The sequence below is a fragment of the Drosophila melanogaster genome, chromosome 3L, assembly GCF_000001215.4.
Source record: "Drosophila melanogaster chromosome 3L".
NCBI classification, from domain to species: domain Eukaryota; kingdom Metazoa; phylum Arthropoda; class Insecta; order Diptera; family Drosophilidae; genus Drosophila; species Drosophila melanogaster.
In genome coordinates, this window is record NT_037436.4 from 1,318,437 (window position 1) to 1,333,167 (window position 14,731).

The window sequence follows — 14,731 nt, forward strand, 5'->3', positions numbered from 1 at the left end:
ACAGCTGAGCCCGAAATGTGGCGGCAAATCGAAGTCGTCGAAGTCAGTTCAACTTCAACTTTGGCAAGGTGCGCGGCCGCGTGCGGATTTCGTTCGTTAATTTCTTCATTCGCCGCCGAGAACTTTTTCGGACGCTCATTTGCATGCGCTGGGCGTGCGGTGCTTGACATTAACCAACCGACCGATTTCGAAAACTGCGCGCATATATGCCGTCCTAGCCCCGCTTCTTCAAATTATCCACCAACACCAATTCGCTTACAACAAACGTTGTCCAAACGTCACCTTTACCGGGTCAAGCTAACGGTACCCGCATCGGAAAAGAAATTCAAACAGGTAGAGCACTGCGACCACAAAAAAGTAACGACTTCGGGCGACAGTTTGTGAAATTATGGGTACTTAGGCCCCCAGTTTGCAATTACATGTGTGCCATCCTGGTCGCTTGTCCATCTCAAACTTCTTAATTCGCTTTATATGCCGCGAACGAGGCGAGCTGGCCTACAAAATCAATTACCATCGCAACTTTTGCATATCCTGACAGCTAACAAATGTCCGGGCCACAAAATCCAGCGATACCATGCCGCGCACATGAGTGTATAACTCAAAAAAAAAAGTTAGCAAAGAAAAAATACGAAAAAAGCGGTTCTGCCGGTTTGCCCGTGGTCGTGATCTGTGCAGCGTCTTCCGCTGCTTTCTTTCCTTTGCACGATTTGAACTTGGACACCAAACGCAACAAAAGCCACAGCGGCGGCACAAAAGAGCAACAAAAGCAGGAATGCACTGCGAGAAACGTTTCCTCAAGGATTAGTTTAACTCATAAATGCAAATGGTTTACGCAGTTTCTAACTTTCCTAACAACTTTCAATGATAATCAAGGGTGCTTTTTCATGATCGGTTCTTTGAAATAATAAATAATATGGGAAGATGATTCTCCCAGTGCAGCAGCCACCGCAATCGAAGAGATCTGGTTTATTGTGATGCTCCTCTAATAAAGCGAGCGTTTAGGCACCGGCACCTCAATTTCGCCGCTTCGCTCGCTCCTCCGTTCGCTTCCTGGGTCTTCACTCCACACATCGTCTGCGAGGATATTTGTAAACTGGCTGGGGGGGTTCACCTGTCCCTCGCTCCCCGGGGATGAGCTTGTTTGCCCAGGTTTTATAGCAGGAACAAACAGGCGGGGCACACAAAGAGGGTCAACAGGGCGTATGTGTTTGGCTATGGGGGAGACATGAGTAATCGGTGGATATAGCTGGCGGGGATGTATCCCCTTGCTCCGCTTGCCTACTCGCTGACCAATTGAAATTGTATCAAATTTCAATTTCGTTTCCACACTGCGACGGCCCTCCATTAATTTGACCCAGTTTTGAAAACAGCGGCAATAAGCCGCTTAAAAATAACCAACTGCAATGGATCGAAAACGAAACCGAATGATTCGCCAAATCTGGCAGCTGTTCAAATACAAGCTCGCAACAATATAATAATATTGTCAAATACCTACCTGTAGTCTTAAAATATCTGGGATCTGCTCACTTTTAAAGTACTTAATGGTATTGAAGCTAGACTAGAGGCGATTGTAGAACACCTTTTTTCGAGTGCACAAAGCATTGCCCCCAATGTCATTGCCTCACACTTGGCACCCAAAAGAAACGAATTGGAAAACCAAGCGTATCACGAAAACCCGAATTTTGGTAATGATGTAATGCCAACTTTCTGCGAACTAACCGTTTGGCAAACAAACCCAGAGGCCAAGAGAACAAACGAAGAACCGGAGAAGGAAATAAAATTGCACGCCTTTTGGTTCGGGTAATTGCGATATTTATTATCGCCCAGCCTTGTCATGTGCCCATTTGACTCTATGGAGTCCACGGAATATTCGAAATATAGCATAACCTGGTGTCTAGGGGAAACGGCGACCCGCACCCACCTGAAAAAATTTCGAAATCGCGGCCTGATGACAAACTTGAACTTTCTCTTATCGGAATCGGTGGCGTTATCTTCTCGCTGGGTTCAACCAGTTTTACTGATATGATATTGATCGTGTACGCTCTACATATGTACATACAGGGTGCTTTTACCTCTTCTTAGCCAGCTGCATTATGACATTAATTAATGTCTAATAAGATAAGATACGAAAATTAAGTTGAATCGACAAAAGACCACAAGCGATTGTCGTAAACGTCCATCGAAGCACATCGCTTTTCCACGAAAGATGTGGAGGTCTGGTCGACAATTGGTATGCCCTCTTTTATGAATGGGCAGATGTGTCACTTGGAAGAGTAGAGAATGACCTGGTCTTACCTAGTGAATGGATTCATTCAGACATTGTTCTTTAAAGATGTATAAGATACGATCTCTTAAAGAAGTTACGATTCATTTTCACCTTTTAAATTACAAATATTGACGGCATTCTACTATTATCTGTAGTATCCTGGCTGAGAAACTGCTGATCCACCTTAATAAAGCGGTAATTGGCCATGTGGCAATATGCCCCATTCAATCAATTGTATGGCACAAGTACAATTATAGCAAAAATCCCCACTAGTCATAAAGTTCGACTGGCGAGGAACCAAGAACACGGAGCCAGCACTTCCACTCCATTCCATTTCTTTCGACGGAGGAGTGAGCTTGAGTGAGCTCGTGTTGGGATCACCATTACATCGCACCTCGGATTTGCTCAGGTTCGGTAAAGTGCCAAGTAAGGGCTTTTCGTGGAAGCCCCAATCCCAAACTCCAAACTCTTATTCGACGTGAGTACGAGCAAAAAGTCTGTTTTGAAGCGGCCAAAACAGTAGGAAAGGCAAAAACGAAACAAAACGAAACGCTTTTGGGCAGCTCTTTCAGCAGATTTTTTCTTTTTTTTTTGCAATTGGCAGTAAATCGCGTTCAAGATCGGCCTCAGCTGTTGACGCTTTTTATGGCTCGCAGTGAGCTAAGAAAACAGCGGGCCCCAGTGATTGTTTAATACTTAATGGTTATCCGAGACCGAGACCCAGGCACTTGGCATGCGTCACAATGGCGGCGTGATCTCCTCGAGATCTCCTCGTGCCCAGAAGACTCGTCCCTAAAAGCGGGTGACTCAGCAACCGAGCGTCCAGATTCTCTTATATACATATGTATTTGCAACCGGCTCGATAAGTTTGCCCAGTTTGAATTTGAATTTCCAGTCTTTGCGGGTGCGAGAAATGACGATGATGACGATCGTTTGAACGAATTCGATCATCTTTACTCTCGGTCAGCGGCCTCAACTGGGTTCTTTATAATCTAACGATCCATTCAGTTGGATGATCTGGCAAAGCTATTATCAGGGTTTAAGTAATCGTCAATCTCGAGTGGATTAATAGAAACACCTTCTGCCTTTCTCCTTTCTGCAATTCTGTTTCTACTATTATGGGCTTTCAGTTGGACGATTTCTTTAAACATTTATCCAGTCAGAATCGATTAGATATTGAATAGGGCTATAAACTAGAACGCATGCGATGATAAGTAAGAACTACAATGCATCACGCGGTTACTCGGAATATACATGGTACACAATTTATTAAGTTTTAATCAATGATTGGATTAGAGTACTTCAAGCCCTGGCCATTTGGAGTAGGTGATAAAGTGGCACAACGTTAGCGTTGTTCCTGCCGTCGAGGAAGTTCTGGTGGGACAGCACGGCCCTGCCCTGGAAAACGCCAGGAATGGCGGCGGAAGTGAGTCCATCGGCACCGGGAAGTTGGTTATCGACCTCGCCAGCCGTCGAGGAGCGATAGAAGGGATAGTAGGGATAGCCAGAATAGCCGCCAAAGCCGGGATATCCAAAGCCCCCATATCCATAGCCGCCATATCCGCCGTAGTAGTTGTAGCCATTGTAGTAGGGATTGTAGTAGGGTCCCGGCGGAGGAGGAGGTCCTGGCGGCGGTGGTCCGGGCGGAGGGGGTGGCCCCCAAGGACGCTGCGGTGGCGGCGGATAAGCGGGCGGTCCTGGCGACCACTGCGGTGGATAGCCATACTGCCGTGGGTGCTGCTGATCCTCTGGTGGATAATAGTAATGGTGTTGTACTGACGGTTTCGGGGTGGTCGACGGGGCTCCCGAGGCCATCACCAGCTTGATGCCGCCCTTACCAATGGTCTTCAGCAGGTGCTCGTCAATCCCGCGTCCACTTCCCAGCGGATCGTCCAGCACCTGTTGCTGCTTTTCGGTCCTGGCCTGTCCGCTGACCAGGCTCGTCTGCAGTGGCGCCTTCTCCTGGAAACAGAGGCCGCTGACCAGCAGCTGCAGGATAACTGAAAAGGATGTGTCACTCTTTCTAGGCAGCCGATCGTCCGTACTCACCCAAACCAATCGCAGTCACTCTCCGATCCATGATCTCTCTCGGAATAACCTGACCACTCCAGTTGCATTGCCCTTTTATACGCGGTGCATCTGTGATGAGATGTGTGGGATCTCGTTCCCGGTTTCCTCATTAGAATAACCCATGCAGTGGCCCAAATTTGGGATGCCTTTCTTTCTTCTGTGTCCATCTCCATCTCCATCCCCAGCTCCAGCTCCAGCTCGAACTCGATCTCGATCTCGGATCGATCAAGCACCGTTCTAATAACTGCGCTCATTAATTTGCATATGATATAAATGCTTGTAGGGGCTTTGTGGGATCTTTCCACTTCTCATTCCACTTCCATGATCGTTCTGCCAGCCCTGCATTTTTCCAAATGAATTCGAAGAGTTCAATATCCCGCGATATTGCTGCTTGATATATGACGACATTTGAATGCAGATGAAGGTTGGTCATGCCACTGAACAAAAAAATATTCAGCAAAGCTCTTGAGTTGGCAACAAATTTTTTGGAAATATGTGCCCTTGAACTTATTGTATTATCGTTGAGTTTCCGTCTTTAGAACTTATCTTTACTTTTTACGAATGTATTTCTCCATCTCGCTACAAAGCAAATCAGCCTCTGCCTCTTGGTTTCCTATTCTTAATGCTCGACTATTTCTTTCGGTGTGCGATTAATGGGTTAGGAACTTTTTCGTTTGGGTGGGACTCATGGTTTTTGGGTTCCGTTATAGGTCGTGTGTCGTAGACATGTTTACGAGTCGTCTGATACAACAAAATGTGGAGTTCTCTGTTACATCACCCGTTGGAGTATTTCTGGATCGGGAAACCAGTTCCCCACTCTATTAGACCGCTGAATGGGGATTAAAGAAAGAGTGGATCAAGCCGACAAAAGCAACGCCCCCAGGGAACAGAAAGTCAATGACTTCATAGTAGGGAGAAACCGTGTTATTGCAGGGATATTGAGCAAAGTATAATTATAATGACTACACACTCATTAATATTTACAGTTTAATTCATTTTATATCCCCCAGCTAGTTTATCTAATCATGAAAGTATCTGTAGAGGCTTGCCCCGCCACCCAGTCAACTTTGGCAACTCTCTTATCATACAACATATACTCGTGTCAATTGGATCCCAAACAGTTCCATGAGATCTGCACTCACCTGCCCTCCAACTTGTGGATTCCTTAAATAGACGTAGCATAATCTTAGGCGATGGTTGGTTTGTCAAAAGTGCTAAAGTGATTGCAGAATGACTGCAAATGGCTGTGCCCATTGGGTGATGTATTCGTATATGGTTTTCGACATGATCGATATCCACTTCCATCTGCCCTACGTGCAATTAAACAATTATGTGACAAACATCGAATCACGGCGAGCTCGGCTCCAACGACTGGGACGTGTCTGCCGGTCTCTTCGAGAATTCCTGGGAAGTCTTCCCGGCAAACATTTCGCAATTAGTCAGGCATTCGTTCCAGTTCCACACAGCAAATCCCCTTCCAAGTGGCGCAGAGTGGATGGAAACACACAATAGTGGCGGTGGAGGCAATTGCAATCTAGTGTGTGTACTTACAATGTTTTCATTCGGCAATGACTTATTATTTAGCACACTGATAGCTGATAACACAGTGCTAATGTGAGCTGGAGCACTTTTCTGAGTCGGGGTTGTGAGTTTCGAGCTCTGACTCACTCAGAAATGTCCCGAAAGCGCGGCAGTCATCTAGAAATCTTGAAAGCATTAAGTTATAATTTACATTTTGGAGAAGCAAGTTTATGAAATTAGCTAATTGTGGAGCAAGAACTAAGTAAAGGAATTCCTTATGTACATTGAAATCAAATCCTTGATCTTCGCAATAATGGATACTAAGGACTACATAGAGTAAGCAGTGCTAAGATAAAGAAAGTGAATAGATTATAAATCATATAGAATAATTCTTGATTAGTTATCTAAAAACCAAGAAACTGGTTCGCGTAGCTAGGAGGAACCACATTATGAATCAACTGAAAACATTGGGTTGCTCGGAATGATGGGAGATGGGAACGCATATATCTTTAGGATTGACGCATGCGAAAAAGACGTATCGTGATCTCAGGTACTTGGAACTCCGGAATACAGCCGATCCGGAATTCTTTGGTGCGCTGCGTTTCTGTCATGGTCTCCTAAATCGGGTCCCGAGTTTATTCGCGAAAGGCACTATCTAATCGGGGACTGATTGGCGGCATTGCCCTCCTCATCGCAGTCATAGGTATATTATCGTTGATAAATGTGCCGACTAAAAAAAAAGAACAACACAAATTCCGACGAGGCCAATTGATATGTGGAGAGGAGAAGTATTGATGGTTAAAACGCCTCAACTGCCAGCGGATCGGTTTAGTTTGCCAACGGAGCCGTCAAAGGGCGGAATATGCGCGGAATCTGACACATCCTCCAGAGAATCATCAATTGGAGCTATCAGTGGTGTTTGTGCAGTAGTGTTGTGGAACAAGAAGAATCGAACAAACATGGCCAGGTAGAAGAAGCGTGATTTGAAGAGAATCCATCTAGAGATGTGCAATTGTTTACTCAGTGACCTAGTGAAGTGTCCTTGGATAATCCCACAGTTATATGACCAGCATTTCTTAGGAATCTTAGAAATCCTACCAGTCACAAATCCATTGCATAATCGTTTCTTTTATGGTTTTACCCGCCGCGTATCAGCAGAACTGGAGCAGTCGTCCAATAAAGCAAACTCTTACCACTTGCCCACTTCCCTTGGCCCCATGAAATATGGCATTGATAAGGTGAATTGCACCTGCCCACCATTACTTCTATGGATCTATAAATACCCCAGATTGGGTATTTGCATTGGGACTCATATAGAATATTATATTGGATATGTCTGATGAGATCATTTGGAATTGATCAACAATATCCACATTCACGAGTCACTATCATTTGCCTGATTCATTTCCGCAGGACTGTTATAAAATATTGTCGAATAGCGAAAATCTTATCTTTGGGGTTTCGGCTTTCTATGGGGCTTTTCTGAATTGGTTTTCAAGAGGTTTTTCCTAATCAAGGTGGTTAAACATGGCAACCCTTTCAGCTGGGCAGTCCGATTAGGTTCGTCAAAGATAAGACCTATGAAGAGGATTTTCTTAGGAAGTTGAAAAATTAACAATGAAGCAAGCACCAATCGTTTCTGTGGGATCTGTATTTAAGGAATCATTTTGATGCTTATGTGAACCCCTTTCTTTGCTTTAGTTTTAATTCCCAACTGAAAATGGAGACGGGCCTGCACGAGCGTGATCGTGCTGGAGTCCAGGACTTTGTGCTCCTCGAGAACTACCAGAGCGAAGAAGCCTTCATCGGGAATCTGAAGAAGCGGTTCCAGGAGGACCTGATCTATGTGAGTAAAAATAGTTAAAGAAGATAGGTCAAAATAATGATAACGATATCCCCTTTCGCAGACCTACATTGGCCAGGTGTTGATCTCCGTGAATCCCTACAAGCAGCTGCCCATCTACACCGATGACCATGTCAAGGCGTACAGAAACAAGCACTTCTACGAGATGCCCCCACACATGTGAGTCTCAAGACCAAGTTGCATTGAACCACCAAATAATGAGCATTCCTGTCCAGCTTTGCGGTGACTGACAACGCCTTCCGTTCGCTGATCGAGGAGAACCGCGGCCAGTGCGTGCTCATCTCCGGAGAGAGTGGTTCCGGCAAGACAGAGGCCTCCAAGAAGGTGCTGCAGTTCATAGCCGCCTGCTCCGGCAACCAGACGACCGTCGAGGGCGTCAAGGACAAGCTGCTAAAGAGCAATCCCGTGCTGGAGGCCTTCGGCAATGCCAAGACAAACCGCAATGACAACTCCTCGCGGTTCGGCAAGTACATGGACATCCAGTTCGATTTCAAAGGAGCTCCGATCGGAGGCAACATCCTAAACTATCTGCTGGAAAAGTCGCGAGTGGTGGCTCAAATGGGAGGCGAGCGCAACTTCCACATCTTCTACCAACTCTTGGCCGGCGCCGACGAGGCCCTTCTGCAGGAACTGCGCCTGGAGCGGGCTCTGGACACTTATAGCTACCTGACAGATGGGGTAAGTGGGCAGCCTGGAGGGTATTGACAATTGGTCTCTGATCTTCGAGTTCTAATCCACAGCTCAATGGCACCGTGACGAGAATTAACGATGCGGACAGCTTCAAGCAGGTCCAGCAGGCTCTCACTGTGATCGATTTCACCAAGGAGGAGCAGCGCGAGATCTTCGGAATCGTGGCCAGCATTCTGCATCTAGGAAACGTTGGCTTCACTGAGGTGGAGGGCAATGCCAAGGTGAACAGCAGGGATCTGGTAGTCACCGCTGCTCGTTTGCTGGGTGTAAACGCAAGCGAACTGGAAGCCGCCCTAACGCACCGCACAATTGACGCTCGGGGAGATGTGGTGACCTCACCACTGAACCAGGAGCTCGCCATCTATGCCAGGGACGCCTTGGCCAAGGCTGTCTATGATCGTCTGTTCTCCTGGCTGGTTCAGCGCCTCAACATCTCGCTGCAGGCGAAGGAAACGCGGGCATCCAGAAATAATGTGATGGGCATTCTGGACATCTATGGCTTCGAGATCTTCCAGAAGAACAGCTTTGAGCAGTTCTGCATCAATTTCTGCAACGAGAAGCTGCAGCAGCTGTTCATCGAGCTTACCCTTAAGTCGGAGCAGGATGAATACCGCCGGGAGGGCATCGAGTGGATACCTGTGGAGTACTTCGACAACAAGGTGATTTGCAATCTGATCGAGGAGAAGCACAAGGGCATCATCTCCATACTGGACGAGGAGTGCTTGCGACCAGGAGAGCCCACGGATAAGACCTTCCTTGAGAAGCTCACCCAGAAATTGGCCCAGCACCACCACTACGTTTGCCACGAAAAGGCGCCCGCCCACATCAAGAAAATCATGCTGCGCGATGAGTTCCGCTTGGTGCACTATGCCGGCGAGGTCACCTACAGTGTCAATGGATTCCTGGACAAGAACAACGACCTGTTGTTCAGGGATCTAAAGGAGACCCTCAGCAAGGCTGGCAACGGCATTGTGAGGAACTGCTTCCCGGAGAAGGAGCTGCGCAGCCTGAAGCGTCCGGAGACGGCTATCACCCAGTTCCGGGCATCTCTTAACAACCTCATGGACATTCTGATGTGCAAGGAGCCGAGCTACATTCGCTGCATCAAGCCAAACGACCTGCAGACTGCCAACGTCTTCAACGATGAGTTGGTACTGCACCAGGTCAAGTACCTTGGCCTGATGGAGAATCTGCGTGTGAGGCGAGCTGGTTTCGCCTACCGACGAACGTATGAGCTCTTCCTGGAGCGCTACAAGTCCCTGAGCAAGTCCACCTGGCCCAATTACAAGGGTCCCGGTGGCCCGAAAGCGGGTGTCCAGCAGCTGGTGAAAGATTTGGGCTGGGACGAGGAAAAGTACAGGGTGGGCGAGACGAAACTATTCATCCGCTGGCCGAGAACCTTGTTCGATACGGAGGATGCCTACCAGGAGAAGAAACATGAGATAGCGGCCATCATCCAGGCCCACTGGAAGGGATTGATGCAAAGGAGGAAGTATCTGAAACTGCGTGCTCAGGTGATCATAATGCAGAGCTATTGTCGCCGAAAGTTGGCACAGCAGGCGGCCAAGAAGCGCAGGGAGGCCGCCGATAAGATTCGTGCCTTTATCAAGGGCTTCATCACCCGGAACGATGCCCCGAATGGCTTCAATGAAGAGTTTATTGCCAACGCCAAGCGTATGTGGCTGCTTCGACTGGCGAAGGAGCTGCCCACCAAGGTACTGGATAAGAGCTGGCCCCATGCCCCTGGGCACTGCGAGGAGGCCTCCGGCATCCTTCACCGCCTGCACCGTCTCCACTTGGCCAGGATCTACCGCCTTAAACTGACGCCGCAGCAGAAGAGGCAATTCGAGCTGAAGGTCCTGGCGGAGAAGGTCTTTAAGGGCAAGAAGAACAACTACGCGAGCAGTGTGTCCACTTGGTTCCAGGAGGACCGCATCCCCAAGGAGCACATCCAGCGAGTCAACGACTTCGTGGCCAGCACCTTCGGCAGCGAGCAGCTTAAGTACCAGTCCTTCTGCACCAAGTTCGATCGGCACGGCTACAAGTCCCGCGACCGCTTTATCCTGCTGAGCAACAAGGCTATATATGTCCTCGACGGCAAGACCTACAAGCAGAAGCACCGCCTGCCGCTAGACAAGATCGACTTCACGCTGACGAACCACAACGACGACCTGATGGTCATCCGCATACCGCTCGACCTGAAAAAGGACAAGGGCGACTTGATTCTGATCATTCCGCGCATAATCGAGTTCAGCACGTATATCATTGACACCGTGGGAACTGCCTCCATCGTCTCCATTGTGGACAGAAATTCGTAAGTTGCACATCGGTTATCCCAGTGGTTTTCTCTTGACTAAGTGTTGCATTCGTTTCCAGGTTGGAGCACAACGTAGTCAAGGGCAAGGGCGGCGTCATCGACATCCAAACCGGCGCCGAGCCCGGAGTGGTTCGTGATAAGGGCCATCTAGTTATCGTAAGTAGTGCGAGCTCCAGCTCCTCATGAGGAAACGCCCATTATCGTGCTGACCTCACACACCAAATATTTCTTTTCAGATTGGAACGCAATAAGGAATTTACTATGACTTTCTTCAGAAAAGTGGCTTTAAATCAAACGACCTTGTTTTGTTATATTCGTGTAATTTATAGTGTAACTATGTATTTTTGTTACTGCAGCACCTGAGAGTTGTGTATTCGGATTTTATATGACTAATGTTCCAACTAAATGTATATTGTTTAAAAATACATATAAATATATTACAATTTGTATATGAATTGGGTTCTTATCACTAACTTGTGGTTTTTCAAAGAGGAAACGTGGCAATTTTTCTAGTCTCTTATATCGTTTCTTTCAAAAAGAACCGCCCACTCGATTGGCAAAAGCAGCAGTCGATAACTTTGCTTTGAAACGTCAGTTCGGTGCTCCAGACTTTAAAAATCTCGTTAAAGTCGTGCCCAACTCACAAAAGAAGATTTCAGCTAACGTTACTACTGAAATTCATGTGAATTAATATACCACTAACAATTATTTAACTGTAAATTATAGTTGGGAAAGTTACTTACTCATTATTCAAGTATTAAGTATTTTTAGTATTTATTTGCGTAAGTTGAGAAACAGCTTAGTACATTGCGCATACGGTCACACTGCTACCTTGCTGTCTTTTTCTTGCTCCAGCACTTTTACATAATCTTGAAAACTCAGCGTAAATATCGCCCAAAATACGAGACCTGCACTCGTGCACCGTCTGCAGAGATGCGATACTAACCCGCTGCGTTTCCGTTGCAGGAGAACCGAGATGTCGTTCACACAGATCGCGCGCAGCTGCAGTCGACTGGCGGCCACTTTGGCCCCAAGGAGGGTCGCCTCCGGCATTCTCATCCAATCACAGGCCTCCAGGATGATGCACAGGATCGCCGTGCCATCGATGACCAGCCAGTTGAGCCAAGTAAGCGAACGTCCAAAGCGGTCCCTTCCGTTGCAGGAGCCCCAATCGCAGTTGAGGACCTAACCTCATCGCAAACGGCGGGGTTTCGTGATCTACGAGTTTCAAAACATTCAATTAAGTGCTTGCAATCATGAACGCAACAGAAGATCCTCGCCATGTGGCCGTCGAACCACCCAATTCGATTGCATCACATTATTTTGCATAAAACATGATTGTTTCCCTATCGCACACACACACACATACACCTGCAACACCGGTGCTCGCACTTGTGTGCGGTTGATTGTACTACAGTGAAAATCCTCTAGAAGTGACCTTAAAATGTAGCGGTTTTAAAACATGTGATTTCAGTTTGTTAAATATCTAAATATGTTTCCACGCCAATCCAAGCAATAGTTTTCGCGGTATTTAATCAGTTGATCATACACCATCGAACCACCCTCGTTTAAATTGCGTATATATTTACACTGCTCATTGAAGAATTAGCTAAGTTGTATGCACCATAAGTCGTAGATGAACTACCAATGCAATTATTCATATAGAGACGAAAATTCACTAGACATTAACATTCGCAGAAGTTCGGTGTGCGCAGCTACTCGGCCAAGAGCACCATCGAGGACATCAAGTTCCGCGTGCTAAAGGTTGTCTCCGCCTACGACAAAGTGACCGCCGAAAAGGTAAAGTACCCATTGCATGGCGCCACTAATCCGGTCTTTGTTTCCTTCCTTTTTTTCTCGGGCCGGCCAAAAACCAGGAGTGCCGTGGTCGCTGGCAAACGCAATTGGTGCGCAGATACTCGGCGAAACCGCCGCTCTCGCTGAAGCTGATCAATGAGCGCGTCTTGCTTGTGCTCAAGCTCTACGACAAGATCGATCCCAGCAAGGTAAACGCCACATATTGCCTTTGCCAGTGCAATGGTCGCCTCAGAAATCAGAACTGAACAAAGCTGATGAAACCTTTGAATACCCAATGCTAATGGCTCGCATTTACAGCTCAACGTTGAGTCGCACTTCATCAACGACTTGGGACTGGATTCCTTGGACCACGTGGAGGTCATCATGGCCATGGAGGACGAGTTCGGTTTCGAGATCCCCGACTCTGATGCCGAGAAGCTGCTTAAACCTGCCGACATTATTAAGTACGTCGCCGACAAGGAGGATGTGTACGAGTAAATTGTAATTGTAATGCAAGCCATTGAACGGATTACACTTAAATTTAAATAGAAAACAAGTCAAATACAATTTGATCAACTGAATAAACCAAACGTTAAATTAACTTGTAGTCAGCAATTGTACACGAGGGCTATAATTAACTGCGGAATAGCAGCTAATAAATTAACTATCCAAATAAATAAACGAGTCATTTAGTACTGGCGGTTAAATTTAAATTTCGATAGAAACGTTGGTCTTTCGATTGTTTTAGAAAGCCTTGTGTATTTTAGATACGCAGCGACGGTCACGTTAATCTGCTAGCATTACAAACAGAATATTCGAAATGTCAGACGCTGTGGACAAAATGTTGGCGGGAATGGGTAAATATATCTTTAAACCACCGACACGCGTTCTATTCCGTGCTTCCAATTTCAGCGGCCAATCGGCAGACCATGAACCGCCAGCTGGCTAAGATAGACGAGATAATGGAGCGGTCGAACAACACATTGCTCCACATCGAGTCCAACAGCAAGGCATTCAGTCAGAATGTGGCTTTGTCGGAGACCCAGAAGATGTACAACCTCAGGCCGGAGGCTGAGATGACCCTGTCCAAGATCCTGGAGAACTTCAAGCTGCTCATGTCTAGCAGTGACCAGCGGGAGGAGACATACAGCGCTCTGGAGGGCTGCCTGGCCTACAGGCATCGCGTGGAGCACCTTGGCAGCTCCGTGCGTAAGCTGGTGGCGCTCTACGACACCGTGGGCCAGATGAAGAACTCACAGGAAGAGCAGTATGCCAGCGAGGATTCCCCCTAGCTCATCCATTTTTAGAATTTATTATTATGTTATAGTTGAAAAATAATTTAAATAAATTAAACATTTGATTTGTATTTAAAGCTCTTTAAGCGAGGTTTTCAAATCATGGCCATATTGTAGCTGCTGACTTGGAGAAGCGTATAGGTAAGCACCTCTACGAACATCTCCAGGCGAGCGGCAAGACTCCCGGTGGCGAGTATCTCATTGGGATTGGGCAGCTGGAGGCTGTTGGAGCGCAGGTAGTTGAGCTGTTCCATATTGGCGGCTATGGTCAGAAGCTTCTCCTGCTGCTCGGATGTAAAAGCATCTGGCGGAGACTCACCGCCGGTTGGCATGAGCTTTTCCAGCTGCTGCGCAAATCCATGGAGCTGCGTCAGCTTCTGCTTGTATATGGATTCTGTGGTGTCCAGAGCGGCTGCCTCGTCGTAGATCTTGGCCAGCTTTCGCTGGAAACCCTTAAAATCATTGTACACGTCCACGGCACTGCGCTGCTCCTCCAGACGCGTCAGACTCAGCGAAACGTTGGATGTGTTGATGCCCATGGCCACCGACTCGTCTGCTCCTCGCAGGAGCGTTGAGTTGGTACGTTGTAGCTCCCGCTTCTTGGGCATTTTCTGCAGGTTGGCCGGGTACTCTTCCAAGGTCTTGAAGAGCTCCGCATAGTCGGCTACCGAGCTAAGATCCCTCGGGGGCGTAGTGGCTGCTGCCTCCTCCTCCATCATCTGCTGCAGGCTGTCAAAGAAGGCCCCCGGTTTCATCACCGTCTTGGATACGCACACGTCCTTTAGGTTTCTCACATGTTGCGCGTACTTTCTGTACAACTTGGATGAAATGCTGCTGAAATCTACATTAGTTTCCATTTTTATTGTTTACGCTTCACTTCTCCTTTGATAACTTCGTTTGAATGGCCTGCG

At 47.3% G+C, this 14,731-nt stretch overlaps 5 protein-coding genes and 1 long non-coding RNA gene across 12 annotated transcripts; 3 read left to right on the top strand and 3 right to left on the bottom strand.

Moving 5' to 3' along the window:
- Positions 1 to 43: 43 nt before the first annotated feature.
- Positions 44 to 11,181, top strand: Myo61F (Myosin 61F). 4 transcript variants are annotated; one of them, NM_167872.2, is made up of 7 exons: positions 44 to 333; positions 7,559 to 7,703; positions 7,765 to 7,880; positions 7,937 to 8,399; positions 8,462 to 10,725; positions 10,788 to 10,884; positions 10,965 to 11,181. In NM_167872.2, exons 2-7 carry the CDS (start codon positions 7,578 to 7,580, stop codon positions 10,977 to 10,979), a joined length of 3,081 nt encoding a protein of 1,026 aa, NP_728596.1. In that variant the 5' UTR covers positions 44 to 333; positions 7,559 to 7,577; the 3' UTR covers positions 10,980 to 11,181. The 4 variants fall into 4 exon arrangements, with proteins under 4 accessions (NP_728596.1, NP_728595.1, NP_476934.2 ...); NM_167871.2 differs by lacking the exon at positions 44 to 333 and adding an exon at positions 2,593 to 2,744; NM_057586.4 differs by lacking the exon at positions 44 to 333 and adding an exon at positions 6,127 to 6,193.
- On the bottom strand, positions 3,356 to 4,370 carry CG9184 (uncharacterized protein). 2 transcript variants are annotated; one of them, NM_138255.2, is made up of 3 exons: positions 4,316 to 4,370; positions 4,105 to 4,266; positions 3,356 to 4,014 (listed from the first exon to the last, which is right to left on the bottom strand). In NM_138255.2, exons 1-3 carry the CDS (start codon positions 4,344 to 4,346, stop codon positions 3,569 to 3,571), a joined length of 639 nt encoding a protein of 212 aa, NP_612099.1. In that variant the 5' UTR covers positions 4,347 to 4,370; the 3' UTR covers positions 3,356 to 3,568. The 2 variants fall into 2 exon arrangements, with proteins under 2 accessions (NP_612099.1, NP_728593.1); NM_167869.2 differs by having other exon boundaries at positions 3,356 to 4,266.
- Positions 4,441 to 5,785, bottom strand: lncRNA:CR45166 (long non-coding RNA:CR45166). Its single transcript, NR_124752.1, has 2 exons — positions 5,479 to 5,785; positions 4,441 to 5,165 (listed from the first exon to the last, which is right to left on the bottom strand). It is a non-coding gene; the product is annotated as a long non-coding RNA:CR45166 (long non-coding RNA).
- A 331-nt stretch (positions 11,182 to 11,512) lies between the features above and the next one.
- On the top strand, positions 11,513 to 13,195 carry ND-ACP (NADH dehydrogenase (ubiquinone) acyl carrier protein). Of its 3 annotated transcripts, NM_001274321.1 has the most exons (5): positions 11,513 to 11,611; positions 11,695 to 11,854; positions 12,427 to 12,513; positions 12,606 to 12,734; positions 12,844 to 13,107. In NM_001274321.1, the coding sequence occupies exons 2-5, from the start codon at positions 11,705 to 11,707 to the stop codon at positions 13,021 to 13,023; spliced, it is 546 nt and encodes a 181-aa protein (NP_001261250.1). In that variant the 5' UTR covers positions 11,513 to 11,611; positions 11,695 to 11,704; the 3' UTR covers positions 13,024 to 13,107. The 3 variants fall into 3 exon arrangements, with proteins under 3 accessions (NP_001261250.1, NP_477003.1, NP_477002.1); NM_057655.4 differs by lacking the exon at positions 12,427 to 12,513 and having other exon boundaries at positions 12,844 to 13,195; NM_057654.4 differs by lacking the exon at positions 12,606 to 12,734 and having other exon boundaries at positions 12,427 to 12,528.
- Positions 13,196 to 13,307: 112 nt separating this feature from the next.
- Positions 13,308 to 13,890, top strand: msd1 (mitotic spindle density 1). The gene is made up of 2 exons (NM_138256.4): positions 13,308 to 13,382; positions 13,438 to 13,890. The coding sequence occupies exons 1-2, from the start codon at positions 13,346 to 13,348 to the stop codon at positions 13,815 to 13,817; spliced, it is 417 nt and encodes a 138-aa protein (NP_612100.2). The 5' UTR covers positions 13,308 to 13,345; the 3' UTR covers positions 13,818 to 13,890.
- Positions 13,871 to 14,710, bottom strand: msd5 (mitotic spindle density 5). Its single transcript, NM_138257.3, has one exon. It carries the CDS (start codon positions 14,675 to 14,677, stop codon positions 13,916 to 13,918), a length of 762 nt encoding a protein of 253 aa, NP_612101.1. The 5' UTR covers positions 14,678 to 14,710; the 3' UTR covers positions 13,871 to 13,915.
- Between the last annotated feature and the right edge of the window lie 21 nt (positions 14,711 to 14,731).

Coding starts and splice junctions, on each gene's coding strand:
- CG9184 (NM_167869.2), bottom strand. CDS start 4,346: ATGGATCGGAGAGTGACTGCGATTGGTTTGG. Junction 4,267..4,315: donor AGTGACTGCGATTGGTTTGG/GTGAGTACGGAC, acceptor CATCCTTTTCAG/TTATCCTGCAGCTGCTGGTC.
- Myo61F (NM_057586.4), top strand. CDS start 6,135: ATGTACATTGAAATCAAATCCTTGATCTTCGCAATAATGGATACTAAG. Junction 7,704..7,764: donor TCCAGGAGGACCTGATCTAT/GTGAGTAAAAAT, acceptor CCCCTTTCGCAG/ACCTACATTGGCCAGGTGTT. Junction 8,400..8,461: donor ATAGCTACCTGACAGATGGG/GTAAGTGGGCAG, acceptor TCTAATCCACAG/CTCAATGGCACCGTGACGAG.
- ND-ACP (NM_001274321.1), top strand. CDS start 11,705: ATGTCGTTCACACAGATCGCGCGCAGCTGCAGTCGACTGGCGGCCACT. Junction 11,855..12,426: donor TGACCAGCCAGTTGAGCCAA/GTAAGCGAACGT, acceptor TAACATTCGCAG/AAGTTCGGTGTGCGCAGCTA. Junction 12,514..12,605: donor TTGTCTCCGCCTACGACAAA/GTGACCGCCGAA, acceptor GCCAAAAACCAG/GAGTGCCGTGGTCGCTGGCA.
- msd1 (NM_138256.4), top strand. CDS start 13,346: ATGTCAGACGCTGTGGACAAAATGTTGGCGGGAATGG. Junction 13,383..13,437: donor CAAAATGTTGGCGGGAATGG/GTAAATATATCT, acceptor TTCCAATTTCAG/CGGCCAATCGGCAGACCATG.
- msd5 (NM_138257.3), bottom strand. CDS start 14,677: ATGGAAACTAATGTAGATTTCAGCAGCATTTCATCCAAGTTGTACAGA.